The sequence below is a fragment of the Rhinoraja longicauda genome, chromosome 7 (assembly GCF_053455715.1).
Source record: "Rhinoraja longicauda isolate Sanriku21f chromosome 7, sRhiLon1.1, whole genome shotgun sequence".
Taxonomy (NCBI): Eukaryota; Metazoa; Chordata; class Chondrichthyes; order Rajiformes; family Arhynchobatidae; genus Rhinoraja; species Rhinoraja longicauda.
In genome coordinates this window covers 10,411,133-10,431,699 of record NC_135959.1, presented here as the reverse complement: position 1 = coordinate 10,431,699, position 20,567 = coordinate 10,411,133, and the positions used below count along the sequence as shown (strand labels likewise).

General features: G+C 45.9%; 1 protein-coding gene across 1 annotated transcript in view; it reads right to left on the bottom strand.

The window, feature by feature from the left end:
* The window catches only part of slc9a7 (solute carrier family 9 member 7), a 159,857-nt gene that overhangs the window by 35,440 nt on the left and 103,850 nt on the right, over nt 1–20,567 (bottom strand). The window contains exons 13-16 of the mRNA XM_078402083.1: nt 19,752–19,865; nt 18,764–18,875; nt 13,057–13,210; nt 7,061–7,120 (exon numbers count right to left, since the gene is read on the bottom strand). Coding sequence (XP_078258209.1) covers nt 7,061–7,120; nt 13,057–13,210; nt 18,764–18,875; nt 19,752–19,865 — 440 coding nt within the window. The remainder of the gene's footprint in view (nt 1–7,060; nt 7,121–13,056; nt 13,211–18,763; nt 18,876–19,751; nt 19,866–20,567) is intronic.

Genomic DNA, 20,567 nt, shown 5'->3' with positions numbered 1-20,567 from the left:
CTTTGGTTCTCGATTAGACAATAGACAATAGGTGCAGGAGGAGGCCATTCGGCCCTTCGAGCTAGCACCGCCATTCAATGTGATCATGGCTGGTCATTCTCAATCAGTACCCCGTTCCTGCCTTCTCCCCATACCCCCTGACTCCGCTATCCTTAAGAGCTCTATCTAGCTCTCTCTTGAATGCATTCAGAGAATTGGCCTCTACTGCCTTCTGAGGCAGAGAATTCCACAGATTCACAACTCTCTGACTGAAAAAGTTTTTCCTCATCTCAGTTCTAAATGGCCTACCCCTTATTCTTAAACTGTGGCCCCTTGTTCTGGACTCCCCCAACATTGGGAACATGTTTCTTGCCTCTAACGTGTCCAACCCCTTAATAATCTTATACGTTTCGATACGATTCTCCTACTCTGGGCAAAAGACTTTGTGCATTTACCCAATCTATTCCTCTAATGATCTTGTACACCTCTATAAGATCACCCCTCATCCTCCTGCACTCCAGGAATAAAATCCTTGCCTGCTCAACCTCCCCGTGTTGTTCAGGCGCTCGAGTCCTGGCAACATCCTTGTAAAGCAGAATAAGAGCAAACCGATTAATCACTCTCTGCGATTGTATGGCGCTGAATTTAATACTCTATTCATAGATTGATGTGCAATTAAAACAAATCCAAGAAGTCAGTGTAGGATTTCAGTTGTGATCACATTCTCCTCAAGGTTATGTCTATGAAGCCGATCTTGACCAGTTGTACTGAGGGAGTGGTGCAGTGTTCCAAACAGCATAGACACAAAAAGCTGGAGTAACTCAGCGTGACAGGAAGCACCTCCGGGGAGAAGGAATGGGTGACGTTTCGGTCCGAGACCCTTCTTCAGACAAACAGCATGCTGGCTTCCTATACAGTGACTGATGGGTAGCATTAGTTATCCACCCGATCACCCTTTCAAACAACTAGAATGAACCCCAGAAACCATGCCAAGGTTGTTGCTTTCCTTTATGAATGGCACCATATTCCTCCGAGCTGTCAAGGCTCACAGAAGTCTAATTTAATCCTTTGAACAGTTTCTGTTCTTGGTTGTGTAGGAAAAAAACTGCAGATGCTGGTTTACCAGTCCGAAGAAGGGTCTCGACCCGAAACGTCACCCATTCCTTCTCTCCTGAGATGCTGCCTGACCCGCTGAGTTACTCCAGCATTTCGTGTATTTATTTTCCATTTCTCCCAGTTCTCTTTCATCTGCCCAGGGTGGTGAGGTACAGAATTTGTACCTTCTACTCTTGGTTGGTTTGGTTGGTGAGGTAGAGGAACACAGGGGCAGGATATGGATCATCGCAATAATGGAAGTGCATTAAAGCAAACAATTCAAATTATTAATAAGTGAAGCATTCACCTTTTTCCATTGGATTGCTGATCATTTTGAAATGAATGGGCCACTTTTGGCAAGCCAGCCCTTCATAGTTTTAAACTAAAGGCAAGGGATAAGGAGAACCCCACTCTGAAAGGCCAATTATTACTTGGGTGCTGGACTTAATGAGGGTCTGGTGGCAGAATGAGCTAGCTCGAACCGCACCATTTGGCCACCAGTCTTTGCTTCATCTTCTCACAGAGGGTAGTGGGTATATGGACCAAGCAGCCAGGAAAGAGCATAAGGTCATAACTGATAGGAGTAGAAACAGGCCATTCAGCCCATCAGGTCTACTCAGCCATTCAATCATGACTGATCTATCTGTCCCTCCTAACCCCATTCTCCTGTCTTCTCCCCATAGCTTTTGTCACTGGTACTAATCAAGAATCTATCTATCTCTGCTTTAAAAATATCCACTGACTTGGCCTCCACAGCCTTCTGTGGCAAAGAATTCCACAGATTCACCACCCTCTGACGAAAGACATTTCTCCTCATCTCCTTCCTAAATGAACGTCCTTTAATTCTGAGGCTATGATCTTTAGTCCTAGACTCTCCTACGAGTGGAAATCTCCAGATACTTGAGTTGGGTACTACAACACTATTACACAAAACGCACACCTCCAGATTTAGGGACAATTTCTACCCAGCTGTTATCAGGCAACTGAATCACCCTAGCATAACTAAAGAGCAGTCCTGAACTACTATCTACCTCATTGGTGACCCTCGGACTATCTTTGATTGGATTTCACTGTCTTGACCTTGCACAAAACGTTATTCCCTTATCATGTATCTGTGCACTGTAAATGGCTCGATTGTAACCATGCATGGTCTTTCCGCTGACTGGTTAGCACGCAACAAGAGCTTTTCATGGTACCTCAGCACACGTGACAATAAACTAAACTCAAAACAAAAAATTAAAAAAACATTTGGATAGGTACATGGATAGGAAAGGGTTAGACGTATATGGGCCAAACATGGGCAGATGGAATTAGTCTTGATGGGGCATCTTGGTCGGAGTGGGAAAGGCCTGTTTCGGAGCTTTATGACTCGATTGTCCGTACGAGATCCCAGACATGCCCAAGTGCAAGCAGCTGATGGCCAGTTTTCATTTGACCCACGATTATTGTTCAGTTCTACTCAAGCCGGCAGCTCTTCCCCTTCTCCCCAATGACGTCGATGGAACCACTGATCTTTTCTGGAACTTTCTGTCGCACAATTTGATATGCAGCTGCTTCCTCCTCCACTCCAAACTCACTAGAGCGCTCCTATTACATTACTGACGCAGGTAGAGTCACAGGGCAAAAGACGATCTGCCAGAGGAACTCAGCGGATCAGGCAGCATCTGCGGGGGGCAAGGGGATAATCGAGACACTTCATCAGGACTCGTCAGTTTTGCAAGCATATCTGTGCCAGGACTCAGGCTGATGTGTCGGAAGGAACAGCAGATGCTGGTTTAAACCGAAGATAGACACACAAAATGCTGGAGTAACTCAGCAGGACAGGCAGCATCTCTGGAGAGAAGGAATGGGCGATGTTTCGGGTTGCAGGGAGAACGTACAAACTCCATCCAGTCAGCAGCCAAAGTCAGGATCAAACCCGAGTCTCTGGCACTGCAAGGCAGCAACTCTACCGCTAAGCCACCATGCCGTAACTTCAGCTGTGATCAATCAAATTAGTATTGCAAAACCAGTGTTGTTATATCAGCTTAAAATCTGCCCTGTCATTACTGGCAAGCATTTCTTTGCCACATGGTATGGAGGGAGTCAGCATTACCACAAGTCATGGAGTGTTTCAATGGGCACCCCGCCAGTCATAACAGGGCAACCAACCACAATCAATAAATAACCGGCCCCTGTTGTGTCAACTTCAACAGGAAACACTGGGGAGCAGGTATAAGGAATAACAAGTTTAAAGTACCGCTTCAGATCACCTTACACCTCAAATTGTTGAAGGGAGTTCCAAACTCCTGGAATTCTAACAACACAAGACAAGTGGTTTAAAACTAGTGCCTCACAAAGAGTGCCAATAAATAATTTGACATGTGGTCACTGTTGTAAAACAGTTACCGTGACAACCTAATTGTAAACAATAAGCTCCAAACTCTAATACCCTACGGACATGAAGGGTCTCGACCCGAAACGTCACCCATTCCTACTCTCCAGAGATACTGCCTGTCCCGCTGAGTTACTCCAGCTTTTTTGTGTCTATATTCTTTTGAGCAATACTTGTTTAGGGATGTACTTCGAACCCGACACCAGAGAGAACCACCCAGCGGTCTCTGAAAATATTGGATATAGACACAAAATGCTGGAGTAACTCAGCGGGTCAGGCCGCATCTCTGACCACATTCCTGCTCTCAGAAATTACTGGGTGCTTTTTTGTCCATTTGAGAGACCTGGTGGCCCTGACTTAATGTGTAGGAACTGCAGATGCTGGTTTATGCTGAAGATAGACACAAACTGCTGGAGTATCTCAGCGGGTCAGGGAGCATCTCTGGAGGAAAAGGAATAGGTGACGTTTCGGGTGGGAAGCCTTCTTCAGACTGAAAGATCTGGCATCTCCTGCAGTGCAATGCTCCAGTGGAATTTCAGCTTGAATTTCTTTGCTCAAAATGGGGATTGGGACCGATGATCTTCTGAATGGGATGGGGTTGGGCTACTCAGTGGACCAAAGCTGGCTCTTTATTGGTCAACTATATTTTGCAAGCCACCATTTACCTGTAATGTCCCTTTCCCGAAAAATATTTTTTTGTAAAATAAACTTTTTAAACTGTTTGCTCTCATGGATCAGAAATAACCACTGCTTCCACTTTAAGTGCTGTTCTCCAAATGCCAATAATTGTTTAGACTCTAGAGATACTGTGCGGAAACAGGCACTTCAGCCCACCAAGTCAATAGTGACCACAGATCACCCCATACACTAACACAATCCTACACACTGGGCACAATTTTACAACTTACTGATGCTCATTAACCTACAAACCTGTACGTCTTTGGAGCGTGGGAGAAAATCGGAGGACCCAGTGAAAACCCACGCGGTCACGGGGAGAACGTACAAACTCCGTACAGACACCACCCATAGTCAGGATTGAAACCGGGTCTATTCTGAGTTGGATGATCAGCCATGATCATATTGAATGGCGGTGCAGGCTCGAAGGACCGAATGGCCTACTCCTGCACCTATTTTCTATGTTTCTATGTTTCTATGTCTCTGACGCTGTAGGCAGCAACTCTACCGCTGCGCCACCGCGCTACCCACTGACCAGCCTCATTCCACCAATTCCATTGACCAGGCTCAAACTGTTCACACAGCAGATTTTCCACTTAACATGCAGTTCATTACATAACTGTGAACAAAGAGGGAAGTTTTCTTTCCACGACCACTTCTTTATTCAGTGGCTTTCCAGGATGAAGAACAATCAACTTACTTCCTTTAGTCTTCATTAAGTCGTAAACGTGCCAAGTGTTTTGGATGTCTCCGTGGAATTTGACAATGAGAGTGTCGAATATTTAATCCCTGGCATGAGCCCTGTGTATCTAAACCATTTTTGGTGATAAAGAGCTTCAAATACACCTGATGTTTCTCAGACTAGTGTGGACGTGAACATCAGCCGAGGTCTGTGTTCCTAACTCGCAGGGAAATGCCTGTGACCGTGGCTATGAGAGGGTGGGAGAGAGCACCAGCCACTTCACAGCCCCTCTCCTCGCCCTCCCCCTTCGACATTCACACTCCTCTATCCCAGGAAATTGGTTCCATCTGGGAACATTTATAAAGTGGACACGAGAGGGAGTAATCACAAAGATTCATCCATGGAGGTGGAACCAGGGCGGTCAAGAGAGCAGATGTGAACATACCAAAAATTGTAAATGGCTCCAAATTCAATGCTGCAACTGGGTGCTGCACTGAACCAATGGGTCATAGACTCATCAGCCGTTGCATTGGTCGAGCTCCCACAATTAACAGAGAGGAGTTGAGTATAGGAGCAAAGAGGTCCTTCTACAGTTGTATCGGGCCCTGGTGAGACCGCACCTGGAGTACTGTGTGCAGTTTTGGTCTCCAAATTTGAGGAAGGATATTCTTGCTATTGAGGGCGTGCAGCGTAGGTTCACTAGGTTAATTCCCGGAATGGCGGAACTGTCGTATGTTGAAAGGCTGGAGCAATTAGGCTTGTATACACTGGAATTTAGAAGGATGAGGGGGGATCTTATTGAAACATATAAGATAATTAGGGGATTGGACACATTAGAGGCAGGAAACATGTTCCCAATGTTGGGGGAGTCCAGAACAAGGGGCCACAGTTTAAGAATAAGGGGTAGGCCATTTAGAACGAGATGAGGAGGAATTTTTTCAGTCAGAGAGTGGTGAAGGTGTGGAATTCTCTGCCTCAGAAGGCAGTGGAGGCCAGTTCGTTGGATGCTTTCAAGAGAGAGCTGGATAGAGCTCTTAAGGATAGCGGAGTGAGGGGGTATGGGGAGAAGGCAGGAACGGGGTACTGATTGAGAGTGATCAGCCATGATCGCATTGAATGGCGGTGCTGGCTCGAAGGGCTGAATGGCCTACTCCTGCACCTATTGTCTATTGTCTATTGTATCCCCTCCTCAAAGGTGAATATCGAGGAAGACGTGGTGAACAGGTATCGTTGGTGCATACACCACCACATTTGCGCCTCCTTCACTGCCAGTTAATCTCCAGCTCCATTTCCTGTGACTGCATGTGTGACTACAGCAACAGTGGCAGGGGATTGAGTGAGGGTGAAGGAAGGCTATGGACACAAGGAACTGTAGTTGCCGATCAACTAAAAAAAAAAGACACAAAGCGCTGAAGTGACTCAGCGGGTCAGGCAACATCTCTGGAGAAAGTGATAGGTGACATTTTGGGTCGGGACTCTTCTTCAGACTGAAGGAGGTCTGAAGAAGGATCCCGACCCGAAACGTCACCTATCCGTGTTCTCCAGAGATGCTGCCGGATCCGCTGTGTTAGTCCGGCACTTGCAAAGGAAGGCTTATTTGGTCCAGAGTGTGTGGATTCTATGTCCCCGACATGTATCTCAGCCGTTTGACACTTGGGAAGAGTATTTTGATGCAGAAATTATCCCCACTCTCAAGAAAAGCAGAGGCCGAAGGCAAAGAGAGACTCCACACAGCAGATGGTGGACAGGACAAGCACTGTAAGGAAGCCGTGTGAATGACTTTGCATTAGTTGAGACAGGGTGACAAAGAAAGGACTAACTCATCCAACAGTATAAGAAAATAACTGCAGATGCTGGTACAAATCGATTTATTCACAAAATGCTGGAGTAACTCAGCAGGTCAGGCAGCATCTCGGGAGAGAAGGAATGGGTGACGTTTCGGGTCGAGACCCTTCTTCAGACTGAAGTCTGAAGAAGGGTCTCGACCCGAAACGTCACCCATTCCTTCTCTCCCGAGATGCTGCCTGACCTGCTGAGTTACTCCAGCATTTTGTGAATAACTCATCCAACAGACAGGCCTGGAGATCAGTGCAGAGAACAGGTCACACTCGGCATCTTTTAAGACGGCAAGATACATTTGGGAAAAGCTGGAGAAGCACAGAAAGAAAGCCTCAGTCGGGATTAGAAGGGGATTGAAGATTAGCTGTCACTGGAAAAAGGAGCAGTGTTAATTTAGCAGGCGTTCTGAAGGTCACCTGAAGTAGCTCCAGCGATTGTCGCCCAGATCCTCAGTCGACGGAGGGGAGTCACCGACTCTGAGGGAGTACGTCACAAGAAGGGAAACATCAGAATTATGATAGCAACACCAACTTTGCAGTCCCCAGCAAACGGCTTGGAACAGCTGCAGACACAACTGTTTAATAAAGTGAAGTGGGCACTTGACTATTTATTTATTTTAAATTTAAGAAAAGAACTATTGGATTAAAAAAAAAGTCCATTACCAGTGAATTTTCCTTCCATCTACCCAGCCACATCATTTCATCGCAGGTTTTAAAATGTCGCTCCTGTACTGAGACAGGGCACATGATAAAGTACCGCACATTCTTCCTGTAACTGTTCTTCATTCAGAGTTCTGAAGCCACCAATATTGATGACCTTCAAGATGGCCGCAGCGATGGACGGAGGTAAGGAATGGTGCCAGGTGTGGGCTGGGGTCTCACCTCCCGCACCCTTAAAAGCTCTCTGGGTGTTCCCTGCCTGCTTTCTTTCTCAAATTCCACTATCTGTATCCTTTTGTCTTCTCAATTTAGACTTTAGAGCTACAGCCCGGAAATAGGCCCGGCCCACCGAGTCCATGTCGATCCAGGGGCCAGAACCAGGGGCCAGAGTTTAAGAATAAGGGGTAGGCCATTTAGAACAGAGATGAGGAAAAACGTTTTCAGCCAGAGAGTTGTGAATCTGTGGAATTCTCTGCCTCAGAAGGCAGTGGAGGCCAATTCTCTGAATGCATTCAAGAGAGACCGAGATAGAGCTCTTAAGGATAGCGGAGTCAGGGGGTATGGGGAGAAGGCAGGAACGGGGTACTGATTGAGAACGATCAGCCATGATCACATTGAATGGCGGTGCTGGCTCGAAGGGCCGAATGGCCTACTCCTGCACCTATTGTCTATTGATCCTGCACACACCAAGGACAATTTTACATCTAACCGTATTTTGTCTGGTGCTTACATTACAAACTTAATGGCAGCACAGTGGCACAGCTAATATAGCTGTTGCCTCACAGCACCAGAGACCCAGGTTCAATCTAAGTGGAGTTTGCACGTTCTCCCTGTGACCGTGTGGGTTTCCTCCAGGTGCTCCGGTTTCCTCCCACACCCCAAAGACGTGAAGGTTTGCACATTAAATGGCCTTTGTGAATTGTCCCTAACAGGTAGGGAGTGAATGAAAAAATGGGATAACATAGAACCAGAGTGAATGGGTCATCGATGGTCAGCATGGACATGTGGGCTGAAGGACCTGTTTGAATGCTGTATCTTTCAATAAATCAATAGTAAATGTGACTAGGTAAAACATAGAAATATAGGAAAAAAGGTGCAGGAGTAGACCATTCAGTCCTTCGATCTAGCACTGCCATTCAATATGATCATGAGTGATCATCCAAAATCAGTACCCCGTTCCTGCTTTCTCCCCATATCCCTTGATTCTGTGAGCCCTAAGAGCTATATCAGGGGAAAGGAAAATGGAACGATTAGTCTGAAATGGACACCTGTGAAAATTCTGAAACAATTAATTAAAACAACAGAAAGCTGATATATTTATCCCAATTTTTTATAGTAACTAAATACAAGTGATTATACCAAACAATGATGATGGAACAGAAATGGACAATAATTGTTGGTCGAACCATGACATTGACAACTAACTGGATTTAAAAAACTGACTTGTGGCTTGGTTTAGTTTACATTTTGACTATTTTGCCCCTCAGGACAGTTTACTGCATTAAATATATGATAGAAATGTGAGGAAGGAACTGCAGATGCTGGTTTACACTGAAGATAGACACAAAGTGCTGGAGTAACTCAACGGGACAGGCAGCATCTCTGAGTCTGAAGAAGGGTCTCGACCGGAAACGTCACCCATTCCTTCTCTCCAGAGATACTGCCTGTCCCGCTGAGTTGTTCCAGCATTTTGTGACTATCTTTGATAGAAATGCAACTTGTCTGGGAGTCAACTCCTTAATAGAAACTTGGTAAATTTGTGGACCATCTTCCTATGGAATTCATAATGGTAATCCCAACCAGAAGGGGGACGTATTTTTACTTCGTAAATCACCCAACGTCATTCACTCGATTTACGGTAAATTTACCCCAGATCAGTGCATGCATTAAGCAGCCTTCACACTAATAGATTTCCATACCACCACTTTACATTCAGTTCTTGGACTCTTTATTGAAGGGAAAAAAACCCGCAGATTAAAATGCAAATATACCCCTGATGACTGAACAAGATTAGAAGAGGAAGTTAAATCATTCAGTGACGAACAGCGGTGCCAAATTGAGTGTCATCTTGAGATTAAATGGCTGATTAACGGAAGTGAAGAGTACAACATGACCGCACAAAAAGACATGTTTAAATATTCCAGCTTATAAATGTTTGAAGACAATTTGCTACTGCAAACACCCTGCACGTTAAAACAGCAAGGAAACGGAACCTGTCGCATATAAACCAACATAGTTCCCAGGGAGTTACGACCAAATTAAAACAGCATTTCATTTATCAAAGATGATGTAGCCACTGCTGATTGCGCATAAAAATACACTTTCAGCAAAGAGACAACCCAACCACACAGCTCAGCCGTTGTTCCAAACATGATATTTTAAGCTCTTATCGCCACCTGGTTTTCCTGCAAGGAACTGCAATCTTGACTTAAACATAAGTGTCTGCTATTGCCTGCCTATCTGAAAGGAAGAGGGATGCAGGCAAGGGCAGTCAAGCAGCACATCAGTTTAGAGCCTTTTCTATCCATGTCTAAATCTCTTTGAAACATTGTAATCCTACCTGCCCCTACCACTTCCGCAGCTCATTCCACATACAGATTACCCCCGTGTGAAAAGATTGCCTTGCAGATTAGTTTAATTTAGTTTTAGAGATACAGTATGAAAACAGGCCCTTTGGCCCACTGAGTCTGCGCCGACCAACCATCGTTCGTACACTAGTTCTGTCCTACTCACTGGGGACAATTTACACAAGCCAATTAACCTACAAACCTGCACGTCTTTGGAATGTGCTAGGGAACCAGAGCATCCCACGTGGTCACTGAGTGAACGTACAAACTCCGTACAGCTAGCGCCCATTGTCTGGATCAAACCAGGGGTTCTGGCGCTTTATCTGTACCTCAGTGTGCTTGTGCATACGACAATAAACTCGACTTGACTTCACTATGGCCTTTTAACAGTGAACCAGATCACTACGTTAAAAAAAACCCAAAATGCTTGCTGGCCCATGCAGGACAGGACAGGAGAGCGGAATCAATTTGGAGAGGCTTCTCAAAGGCCCAGCACAGATATGATGGGCCAAATGGCCTCCCCCTCTGATGGATGAGCCTGCGATTTAAACACTCTTAATCTGAGAGTCATAAAGCACAGAAATGGGGCCCTTTAACGCACTCTCTCTGCACCAAACTCATCTATACTAATTGCATTTACCAGCACATGATCTGGAACCTTCCATGCCTTGCTTATTCTGGTGCTCATCTAGCCACCTGAATTTTGTGAGTTTTTGCCTCCAGCACCTTCCAGGCCACCTTGCATTCTAGCCTTCAAGTCTAGCCACTTTCTGAGTGAAAAAAAAAATCTTTATATTCCCTCTAGGTCTCATATTCACTGGAATTTAGAAGGATGAGAGGGTATCTTATAAAAAACATAAAAGGACTGGACAAGCTAGATGCAGGAAAAATGTTCCCAATGTTGGGGGAGTCCAGAACAGGGGCCACAGTCTAAGAATAAAGGGGAGACCATTTCAAACTGAGATGAGAAAGAACGTTTTCACCCAGAGAGTTGTGAATTTGTGGAATTCACAGAAGGCAGTCGAAGCCAATTCACTGGATGAATTTAAAAGAGAGTTAGATAGAGCTCTGAGGGCTCAAGGGATACGGGGAGAAGGCAGGCACGGATTACTGTTTGTGGATGATCAGCCATGATCACAATGAATGGCGGTGCTGGCTTGAAGGGCCAAATGGTCTCCTCCTGCACCTATTTTATATGTAAATCTAAACCTACAGTATGACCTCTAGTTATAGACTTCTCTGCCATAGCGAACAATTTATGACTATCGATGCTGTCTACATCCCTCACCATTTTGTACACGGCTATCAGATCCTTCCTCAGCCTTTTCCACACCAAGGAAAATACATCCAGTCTCTAAGTAACTGAGACATTCCACTCCAGGCAACATCCTGGTTAATCCTCCCTGCATTCTGGCCAGAGCAATCCATCGGCACATTACTTGCACTAAGTTATGACATGGTGTTCGCCAACTGAGGGGCTATGGGGAGAAATTGTGCAAAACGAGCCAATATTCATTGGTGTTCACAAGAATGAGAAGTGGTCCATTGAAACAAGGGAGATACAGAGAGGAGTTGATGTATTAAGAGACTACTTATTCTAAAATCTTTACAAGGGCCACATTCTGGATAAAAGGTCTGCCATTTGAGACTAAAGATGAGGATTAATGGCTTTATCCGAAAAGGGGCAATATTTGGAATTAACTAATCGGATAAAAGCATTCAAGAGAGAGCTTGATAGAGCTCTTAAGGATAGCGGAGTCAGGGGGTATGGGGAGAAGGCAGGAACGGGGCACTAATTGAGAATGATCAGCCATGATCACATTGAATGGTGGTGCTGGCTCGAAGGGCCGAATGGCCTACTCCCGCACCTATTGTCTATTGCATCACCGAATGGTTTGGGAACAGCTCCATCCAAGACCGCAAGAAACTGCAGAGAATTGTGGACACAGCCCAGACCGTCACACAAACCAACCTCCCTTCCATTGACTCCATCGATACTTCACGCTGCCTCGGCAATGCCACCAGCATAATCAAGGGTGTGTCACACCGCGGACACTCCCTCTTCTCCCCTCTCCGATCAGGCAAGAGGTACAGAAGTGTGAAAACGCACACATCCAGATTCAGGGACAGTGTCTGCCCAGCTGTTCTCAGGCAACTGAACGATCCTATCACCAACTAGAGAGCGATCCTGAGCTACCATCTCCCTCATTGGAGATCCTCGGACCATCATTAATTGGTCTTTACCTTGTACGAATCTTGTACTATTCCCTTTATCCTGTATCTGTACACAGCGGACGACGTGTTTGACACCACGTATAGTCTTTCCGCTGACTTGATAGCACACAATAAAAATGCTTTTCACTGTACCTTGATACACGTGATAATAAACTAAACTAACCTAAACCAGAGGCCTGTGATGCTGCACCATATATTATGGTCAAGGTTTATTTTTTAACATGGGAATCAGAGGATATGGAGATCAGGGAGGAGGGTGAATTTGGTTCAGGTGTGGCCATTTTGTTATAGAGTGCTTCACTGCTTCACTGACCTTATCCGTAGCCATGGCAACGTTGGTGTGGTGCCTCCACCAAAGACCCAAACGGTTTTCTCCCCGTTGGATTGCAACCTTGTCGTGGTCTGGGAGCTTGTGTGTCTCAGTGACCCCTAGAGCTATGCCAGCGGGAGATTCGTGTCCTGTTAGGGTTTCCCATGCTGGACAGGTCGAAGGGTAGAGACGAGACGAAGAGCGATCCACTGGTCCTCCAGGTTGGGGGTTGAGCACAGGGCTAACAAACCCGCCTCGTAAAACGAATATGTTACGGAAACAACAACTGAAGGAATCAACACTACTGGGCGTGACGGACTTCCAGGGCTATCGACAGACGCTAGGATGAATGTCAATGGTGAAAGCCGAAAGGAAGAAGAGAACCAGACAGCATCCCAAGAATAGCCCTGCACTGGACACCAGAAGGGAAAAGGAAAAGAGGGAGACGCAAAACCACATGGTGTCGAACTGTAGAGGAGGAAATGAAAACTATGGAATTGACCTGGGGTAGTGTCCAGAAACTAGCCCAGAACAGACAGGAGTGGTGGACCTTCGTTGTTGCCCTACATGCCAGGAGGCATAATGGGCAGTAAGTAAGTAAGTGGCCATTTTGTTATAGAGTGCTTCACTGCTTCACTGACCTGATCCGTAGCCATGACAACGTTGGTGTGGTGCCTCCACCAAAGACCCAAACGGTGAAGAACACGATGAGCAAGGTGGTGGTGAACATCATCTGTCTGGCATACGTCGCGGTGTCTCGGATCGCCAGGGCGAAGGCCATGGCTCCTCTCAAACCTGCAGGAAGGCAAGTACTGCGTTAATTTATTTTAGAACATGGAACAGTTCAGCCCAACAGCAGGCCCTTCGGCCCACCAGGTCTGTGCCAAACGTGATGCCAAGATCATTCTTGCCATTGAGGGCGTGCAGCGTAGGTTTACTAGGTTAATTCCCGGAATGGCGGGACTATCATATGTTGAAAGACTGGAGCGACTAGGCTTGTATACCCTGGAATTTAGACGGATGAGAGGCGATCTTCATATCATATCATATATATACAGCCGGAAACAGGCCTTTTCGGCCCACCAAGTCCGTGCCGCCCAGCGATCCCCGTACATTAACACTATCCTACACCCACTAGGGACAATTTTTACATTTACCCAGTCAATTAACCTACATACCTGTACGTCTTATCGAAACGTATAAGATTATTAAGGGGTTGGACACGTTAGAGGCAGGAAACATGTTCCCAATGTTGGGGGAGTCCAGAACAAGGAGCCACAGTTTAAGAATAAGGGGTAGGCCATTTAGAACGGAGATGAGGAAAAACCTTTTCAGTCAGAGAGTTGTGAATCTGTGGAATTCTCTGCCTCAGAAGGCAGTGGAGGCCAATTCTCTGAATGCATTCAAGAGAGAGCTAGATAGAGCTCTTAAGGACAGCGGAGTCAGGGGGTATGGGGAGAGGGCAGGAACGGGGTACTGATTGAGAATGATCAGCCATGATCACATTGAACGGCGGTGCTGGCTCGAAGGGCCGAATGGCCTCCTCCTGCACCTATTGTCTATTGTCTATAACTCTTATCTGCCTGCACACAATCCATATCCGTCAGTTTCCATGTGCCTATTCAAAATCCTGCAAAATGCCTCAACCACAACCTTTAGCAGTGCATTCCAGGTACTCACTACCGTACGTGTTAAGAACCTATGGGGCAGCACAGTGGCAGAGTTGCTGCCTTACAGCACCAGAGACCCGGCTTCGATCCTGACTATGATTGCTGTCTGTGTGGAGTTGGTACATTCTCCTTGTGACCGCGTGGGTTTTGTCCGGGTCCTCCCGCACTCCAAAGACCTACAGGTTTATCGGTTAATTGGCTTTGGTAAAAACTATAAACTGTCCCTAGTGTGTCAATAGACAATAGGTGCAGGAGTAGGCCATTCAGCCCTTCGAGCCAGCACCGCCATTCAATGTGATCATGGCTGATCATTCTCAATCAGTACCCCGTTCCTGCCTTCTCCCCATACCCCCTGACTCCGCTATCCTTAAGAGCTCTATCTAGCTCTCTCTTGAATGCTGTGTCATGTACAGGGTGATCGCTGGTCGGCGCGGGCACGGTGGGCCGAAGGACCTGTTTCTGCACTGTGTCTCTAAAGTCTAAACATTGCTCCTCTCACCTTAAAGCAATGTCTTCTAGTAGTTGATTTTGCCATCCTGTGGGAATGGGATTTTGACTGTCTACCCTATCGATGCCTCTGATAATTTAATATACTTGTATCAGGCCTCCCCGCCACCTCCGGCATTCCAAAGAAAACCATCCAAGTGTGTCCAGCCTCCCCCTGTAGTTTTTCCTTTTGAAAAGCAGGCTGTGGTAAACAGCGACAATTGGTCCTCATCTTAAATGGATTTCCGTGCAGTTCGGAGCTAATGCTGTGTGTGTGGGGTCACATATCAATTAGATCAGATAGATCTGTGCTTCCTCAAAGGAAATTAAAACGTCGGACAGTATATGATCATCACTAAGCCATCAATTCATTGGAAAAAAAGTCACGGGAAACATTTTTTTTTTTTAGAGATACAGCGCGGAAACAGGCCCTTCGGCCCACCGAGTCCACGCCGTCTAGCGATCCCCGCACATTAACACTATCCTATGCCCACTAGGGACAATTTTTACATTTACCCTGTCAATCAACCTACAAACCTGTACGTCTTTGGATTGTGGGAGGAAACCGAAGATCTCGGAAAAAAACCCACGCAGGTCATGGGGAGAACGTACAAACTCCGTACAGACGGCGCCCGTAGTCAGGATCGAACCTGAGTCTCTGGCGCTGCATTCGCTGTAAGGCAGCAACTCTACCGCTGCGCCACCGTGCCGCCACCGTCAGTTTTATTTATTTAAAAACTGAGGATATTTGTGCAGCATAGTGGCACAGCTGCTGCCTCACAGTGCCAGAGACCAGGGTTGCATCCCGACCTCAAGATGTAAAAATTGTAAATTGTCCTTGGTGTGTATCGTCTGTGTGGAGTTTGCACATTCCCTCCGTGACCGCGTGGCTTTCCTTCGGGTGCTCCGGTTTCCTCCCACATCCCAAAGATGTGCGGGTTTATAGGTTAATTGGCCACAGTAAAATTGCCCCCAATGTGTAGGGTGCCGATGCTAACCATAGATACATAGATCTAGTGTGAGCGGGTGATCAAGGAAAGACATAAAATACTGGAGTAATTCAGCGGGTCAGGCAGCAGCCCGGGAGAACATGGATAGGTGATTGTTTTGGGTCGAGACATTGCTCCACACTATGCCTGCCTGATCGATGGTGGACTTGTGGGCCGAAGAGCTTGTTTCTCTTGCTGTATCTCGAAATTAAACTCTAAACTAAAAACCTCAGGAAAAATCCACAACAAGGGCACGCATGATCCCACATCACAAAGTTAATGTGGGAAACAGCAGACAACTCGGGATTGGAGATTTAAAGACAAAACCAAAGTACAAATTGCAAGGACATGAGAGGCACTGCCCCACTATGGGAGTGTCATCTTCTAAATAGCACAAGGAGGCAAAGCAGTGCAGATTGCAGACCTGTTGCCTCACAGCAGAGACCAGAGTTCGATTCCGACCACAGGTGCAGTCTGTGTGGTTTCCAACACTCTCTGCGACCACATTGGTTTCCTCTGGTTTCCTGCTGCATGGCAAGGCCGTGCAGATTGGTGGTTTAATAATCACTGTAGATTGACCCTAAGAGCGCAGGCAAATGGTAAAATCTGGGGGGTGGGGGAAGAGGGGCTGAGAATGCAGGGAGGATAGGAAATAGGATTAATTCGGATGAACGTGAATGGGTGGTTGATGGTGTGCGCAGATTTGTTAGGCCGCAAAGCCTGTTTCCACGCCGTGTCCCTTGACTGCAGAAAACTTTCAGATGGCCACAAAAACATGTTTCAAAGCAAAAGCACACACTTCCTTCAGTTCGGATCTACGTCGCATACCAAAACCACAAGCACTAAAATAGATTTTGTCACCGTAATTGCATTTGCATTCGTGCTATGAAAATTGGCTGCAACGTTTACTACACTACCAAACAACCACACGTCAAAAGTACTTCTTTAATTGCTGTCTGATATCGTGGGGTAGTGAAAGATGAAAAAAAACCACATATCCTTCTTTAGTGGCATGCTCCATCCGTTTTGGGTAAATTTATTTCTGCTTTAACATTGCATTCTGCATTCGGGGCGGCACGGTGGTGCAGCGCTAGAGCTGTTGCCTTACAGCGCCAGAGACACGGGTTCCATCCTGACTACGGGTGCTGTCTGTACAGATTTTGTACGTTCTCCTCGTGACCGCGTGGGTTTTCTCCAGGTGTTCTGGTTTCCTCCCACACTCCAAAGACGTACCGGTTGTAAGTTAATTGACTTTGGTAAAAATTGTAAATTGTCCCGAGTGTGTAGGATAGTCCCAGTGTATGGGAACTGCTGATTGCTGCTGACTCAGTGGCCCGAAGGGCCTTTTTCCGCGCTGTATCTCCAAACTAAACTAAACAGGAGCAAAAAACCCCAAATAACTTGCATTTGGAAACTTTCATATCCTCAAAGCACCTTGTAATATGGAAAGACTTTCTCACTGCACAGCCCAGACATCGCACAAACCAACCTCCTTTCCATTGACTACATTTACATCGCACGCTGCCTCGTTAAGGCCAGCAGCACACTCAAGGACATACCGCTCTCTGGCCACTCCATCTTCTCCCCTCTCCAATTGGGCAAGTGGTACAGAAGTGTGAAAATGCACAACTCCAGATTCAGGGAGAGTTTCCTCCTCGCTATTATCAGGCAACTGAACATAGAAACATGGAAAAATAGGTGCAGGAGTAGGCCATTCGGCCCTTCGAGCCAGCACCGCCATTCAATATGATCATGGCTGATCATGTAAAATCAGTAAGCCTTTCCTGTTTTTCCCCCCATATCCCTTGATTCCTTTAGCTCTATGAGCTAAATCAAACTCTTTCTTGAAAACATCCAGTCAATTGGCCTCCACTTCCTTCTTTGGCACAGAATTCCACAGATTCACAACTCTCTGGGTGAAAAGGTTTTTCCTCATCTCAGTCTACCCTTATTCTCAAACTGTGACCCCTGGTTCTGGACTCCCCCAACTTCAGTAACATTTTTCCTGCATCTAGCCTGTCCAATCCTTTAAGAATTTGATATGTTTCTGGAAGATCTCCTCTCATCCTTCTAAATTCCAGTGAATACAAGTGCAGTCGACCCATTCTTTCATCATATGACAGTCCCGTCATCCTGGAAATTAACCTGGTTAACCTATGCTGTAACTTTGCTACACGCATCCCTAATTTCCTGCTTGATGCTTTCCCCAACCGCCCTACTGCTGTTTGGTGGTCTGTATACAACTCCAACAAGCATTTTCTGCCCTTGGCTATTTCACAGTTCTATCCATAATGATTCTACGGCATCCGAGCTAATGCCTCTCCTTGCGAATGCATTAATCTCCTCTTTAACCAGCAATGCCACCCCACCTCCTCTTCCTTTCTGTCTATCCTTCCTGAATATCGAATACGCCTGCATGTTTAGCTCCCAGCGTTGGTCACCCTGGAGCCATGTCTCCGTAATTCCAAATATATTATATTCCTTTATTACTAACTGTGCATTCAATTCATCCACCTTATTTTGAATGCTCCTCGCATTAAGACACAAAGCTTTCAGGTTTGTTTTTCTTATCTCCCTTCTACCTTTTGATTCTGTCCTCCTTTTATAGTCCTCTGTCTCCTTGCATTGGTTCCCATCCCCCTGCACTGTTAGTTTAAACGTGGCCATCTGAGACGACGACAAACCTTTTCAACCAGAGTTGTGAATCTGTAGAATTCTCTGCCACAGAGGGCAGTGGAGGCCAATTCACTGGATGTTTTCAAGAGTTAGATTTAGCTCTTAGGGCTAGCAGAATCAAGGGATATGGGGAAAATGCAGGAATGGGGTACTGATTTTGGATGATCAGTCATGATCATATTGAATGGTGGTGCCGGCTCGAAGGGCTGAAAGGTCTACTCCTTCTATGTTTCTGTGCTTCTATCCTACCACAACTAGAGAGCAGTCCTGATCTACTATCTACCTCATTGGAGAGCCTTGGACTATCTTTGATCGGACTTTGCTGGCTTTATCTTGCACTAAACGTTATTCACGTTATTCCATTTTTCATGTACCTGTACAATCTAAATGGCTCGACTGTAATCATGCATTGTCTTTCCGCTGAATGGTTAGCATGCTACAAAAGCTTTTCACTGTACCTCGCTACACATGACTATAAACAAAATCAAGGGGTTTTCGGCTGTGATCTCATGCCACTTGATCCGTACCTGCAATCATCATCATGTGTTGGAAGTTCCAGCCGATCTTGTGCTTTCTGCCCAAGTTCAGGAAAAAAGACAGTGGGTAGATATTTGCGGCTCTGCCCAGCAGGATAGCGATCTGGCCAACGGCAACTAAGGAACTTAAAATGGAGAGACACGAGAAATTGCAGAGGCTAGGATCTTGAATGAAGCACAAAGTGCTGGAACTAACTCAGCGGGCCAAACAGCAAACGTGCAGGGAATGGATAGGCGACGTTTCGGGTCAGGAGCCTTCTCCGGTGCTTACCCTGGCAAAAATGGGTCAATACTGAAGCGCCTTGCGGGGTCCACACTAAATCATTAACGATGCAGCAACAAGGCCATTCAGAATGCTCTGTATCCCAACCCCCTCTCCATACATGGACATGTGGGCTGGTGGGTTAACTGACCATGGTATATATTTGAATTTGTGCTTCATCTGAACCCCCTATCATCCTAAGATAAGACACAAAATGCTGATGTAACTTAGCGGGACAGGCAGCATCTCTGGAGAGAAGGAATCGGTGACGCTTCGGGTCGAGACCCTTCTTCAGACCCTAGGATGTTGCATATCATCCTATGCAACAAAAAAGCTATTCATTGTACCTCGGCACACGTGACAATAAACTAAACTAAACCAAGAATTTCCTCTTGGATTCAAAAATAGGGATTATTTCTGTACCCTTTTTTCATGAAAGTTCAACGCTGCCACTGAAGTTGAATTCTCTTGCACCACGAGTTTGAAAATCAAGCATTCTCCAAGTCTGTTCAGTGGCCTGGGGTTGGAGGGGGAGAAGACTTCTTTAAATATTATCTTTAACATGAAATTCACACAAGTTACAAAGGGAAAGGAAATATCTTTTCATTAAAAAGTACACTTGGCATTTTTCAATAAGGGACCTACACTTCACTGTATAGTTGTGGCTAAGTGACTGCACCTGCTTTACATAACTGACAGGAATTCAGTAAAGGATACAAAAGCCCCCAGAATGAAGATAGGGTTGAAGATGTGATTCTGAAATGTGAATAACGCCAAACCCATGTAGGCAAATATGAAGTTTTCAGCCAGGAAATTCAGAACTTCGAATAACTGCGGAAGAAAAACACAAAAATGCGTTAGGGTGCAAAGTAACACACTTCAGAAATGTCCAGTACTATAATGTACGCGGAGCGTTTGATGGCCCTGGGATTGTACTTGCTGGCGTTTACAAGGATGAGGGAGGATCTCATTGAAACCCACTGAATTATGAAAGGCCTAAATGGAGTGGCTGTGGAGAGGATGTTTCCAGTAGTGTGCATGTCTAGGACCAGAGGGCACAGCCTTAGAATAAAAGGACATACCTTTAAAATGAACGAGGTGGAAATTCTTTCACCAGAGAGTGGTGAATCTGTGGAATTCATTGCCACAGACGGCGGTGGAGGTCAAGTCATTTTTAAAAGCAGAGATTGATTAGTCTGGGTGCCAAAGATTACAGGGAGAAGGCAGGAGAATGGTGTTGAGGGTGAAAAATAGATCAGCCATGATCGAATGGTGGAGTAGACTTGATGGGCTGAATGGCCAAATTCTGCTCCTATGTCTTAGATCAACTGAAGATATTCGGTTTGGAAGATGCTCATTAAAACCTACCACTTTAAGCAAGCTTTTAGTCACCAGTCCTATTATCAACTTATATGCCTGGTGTTAAATGCTCTTTTGATTCATTCTTTCATGGGACATGATGGTGTGTTGTCTATGACTAACGGCCCCCCTAAAATGTGGAGGCAATTGAGCCAAACCACTGGTGGATTTAAA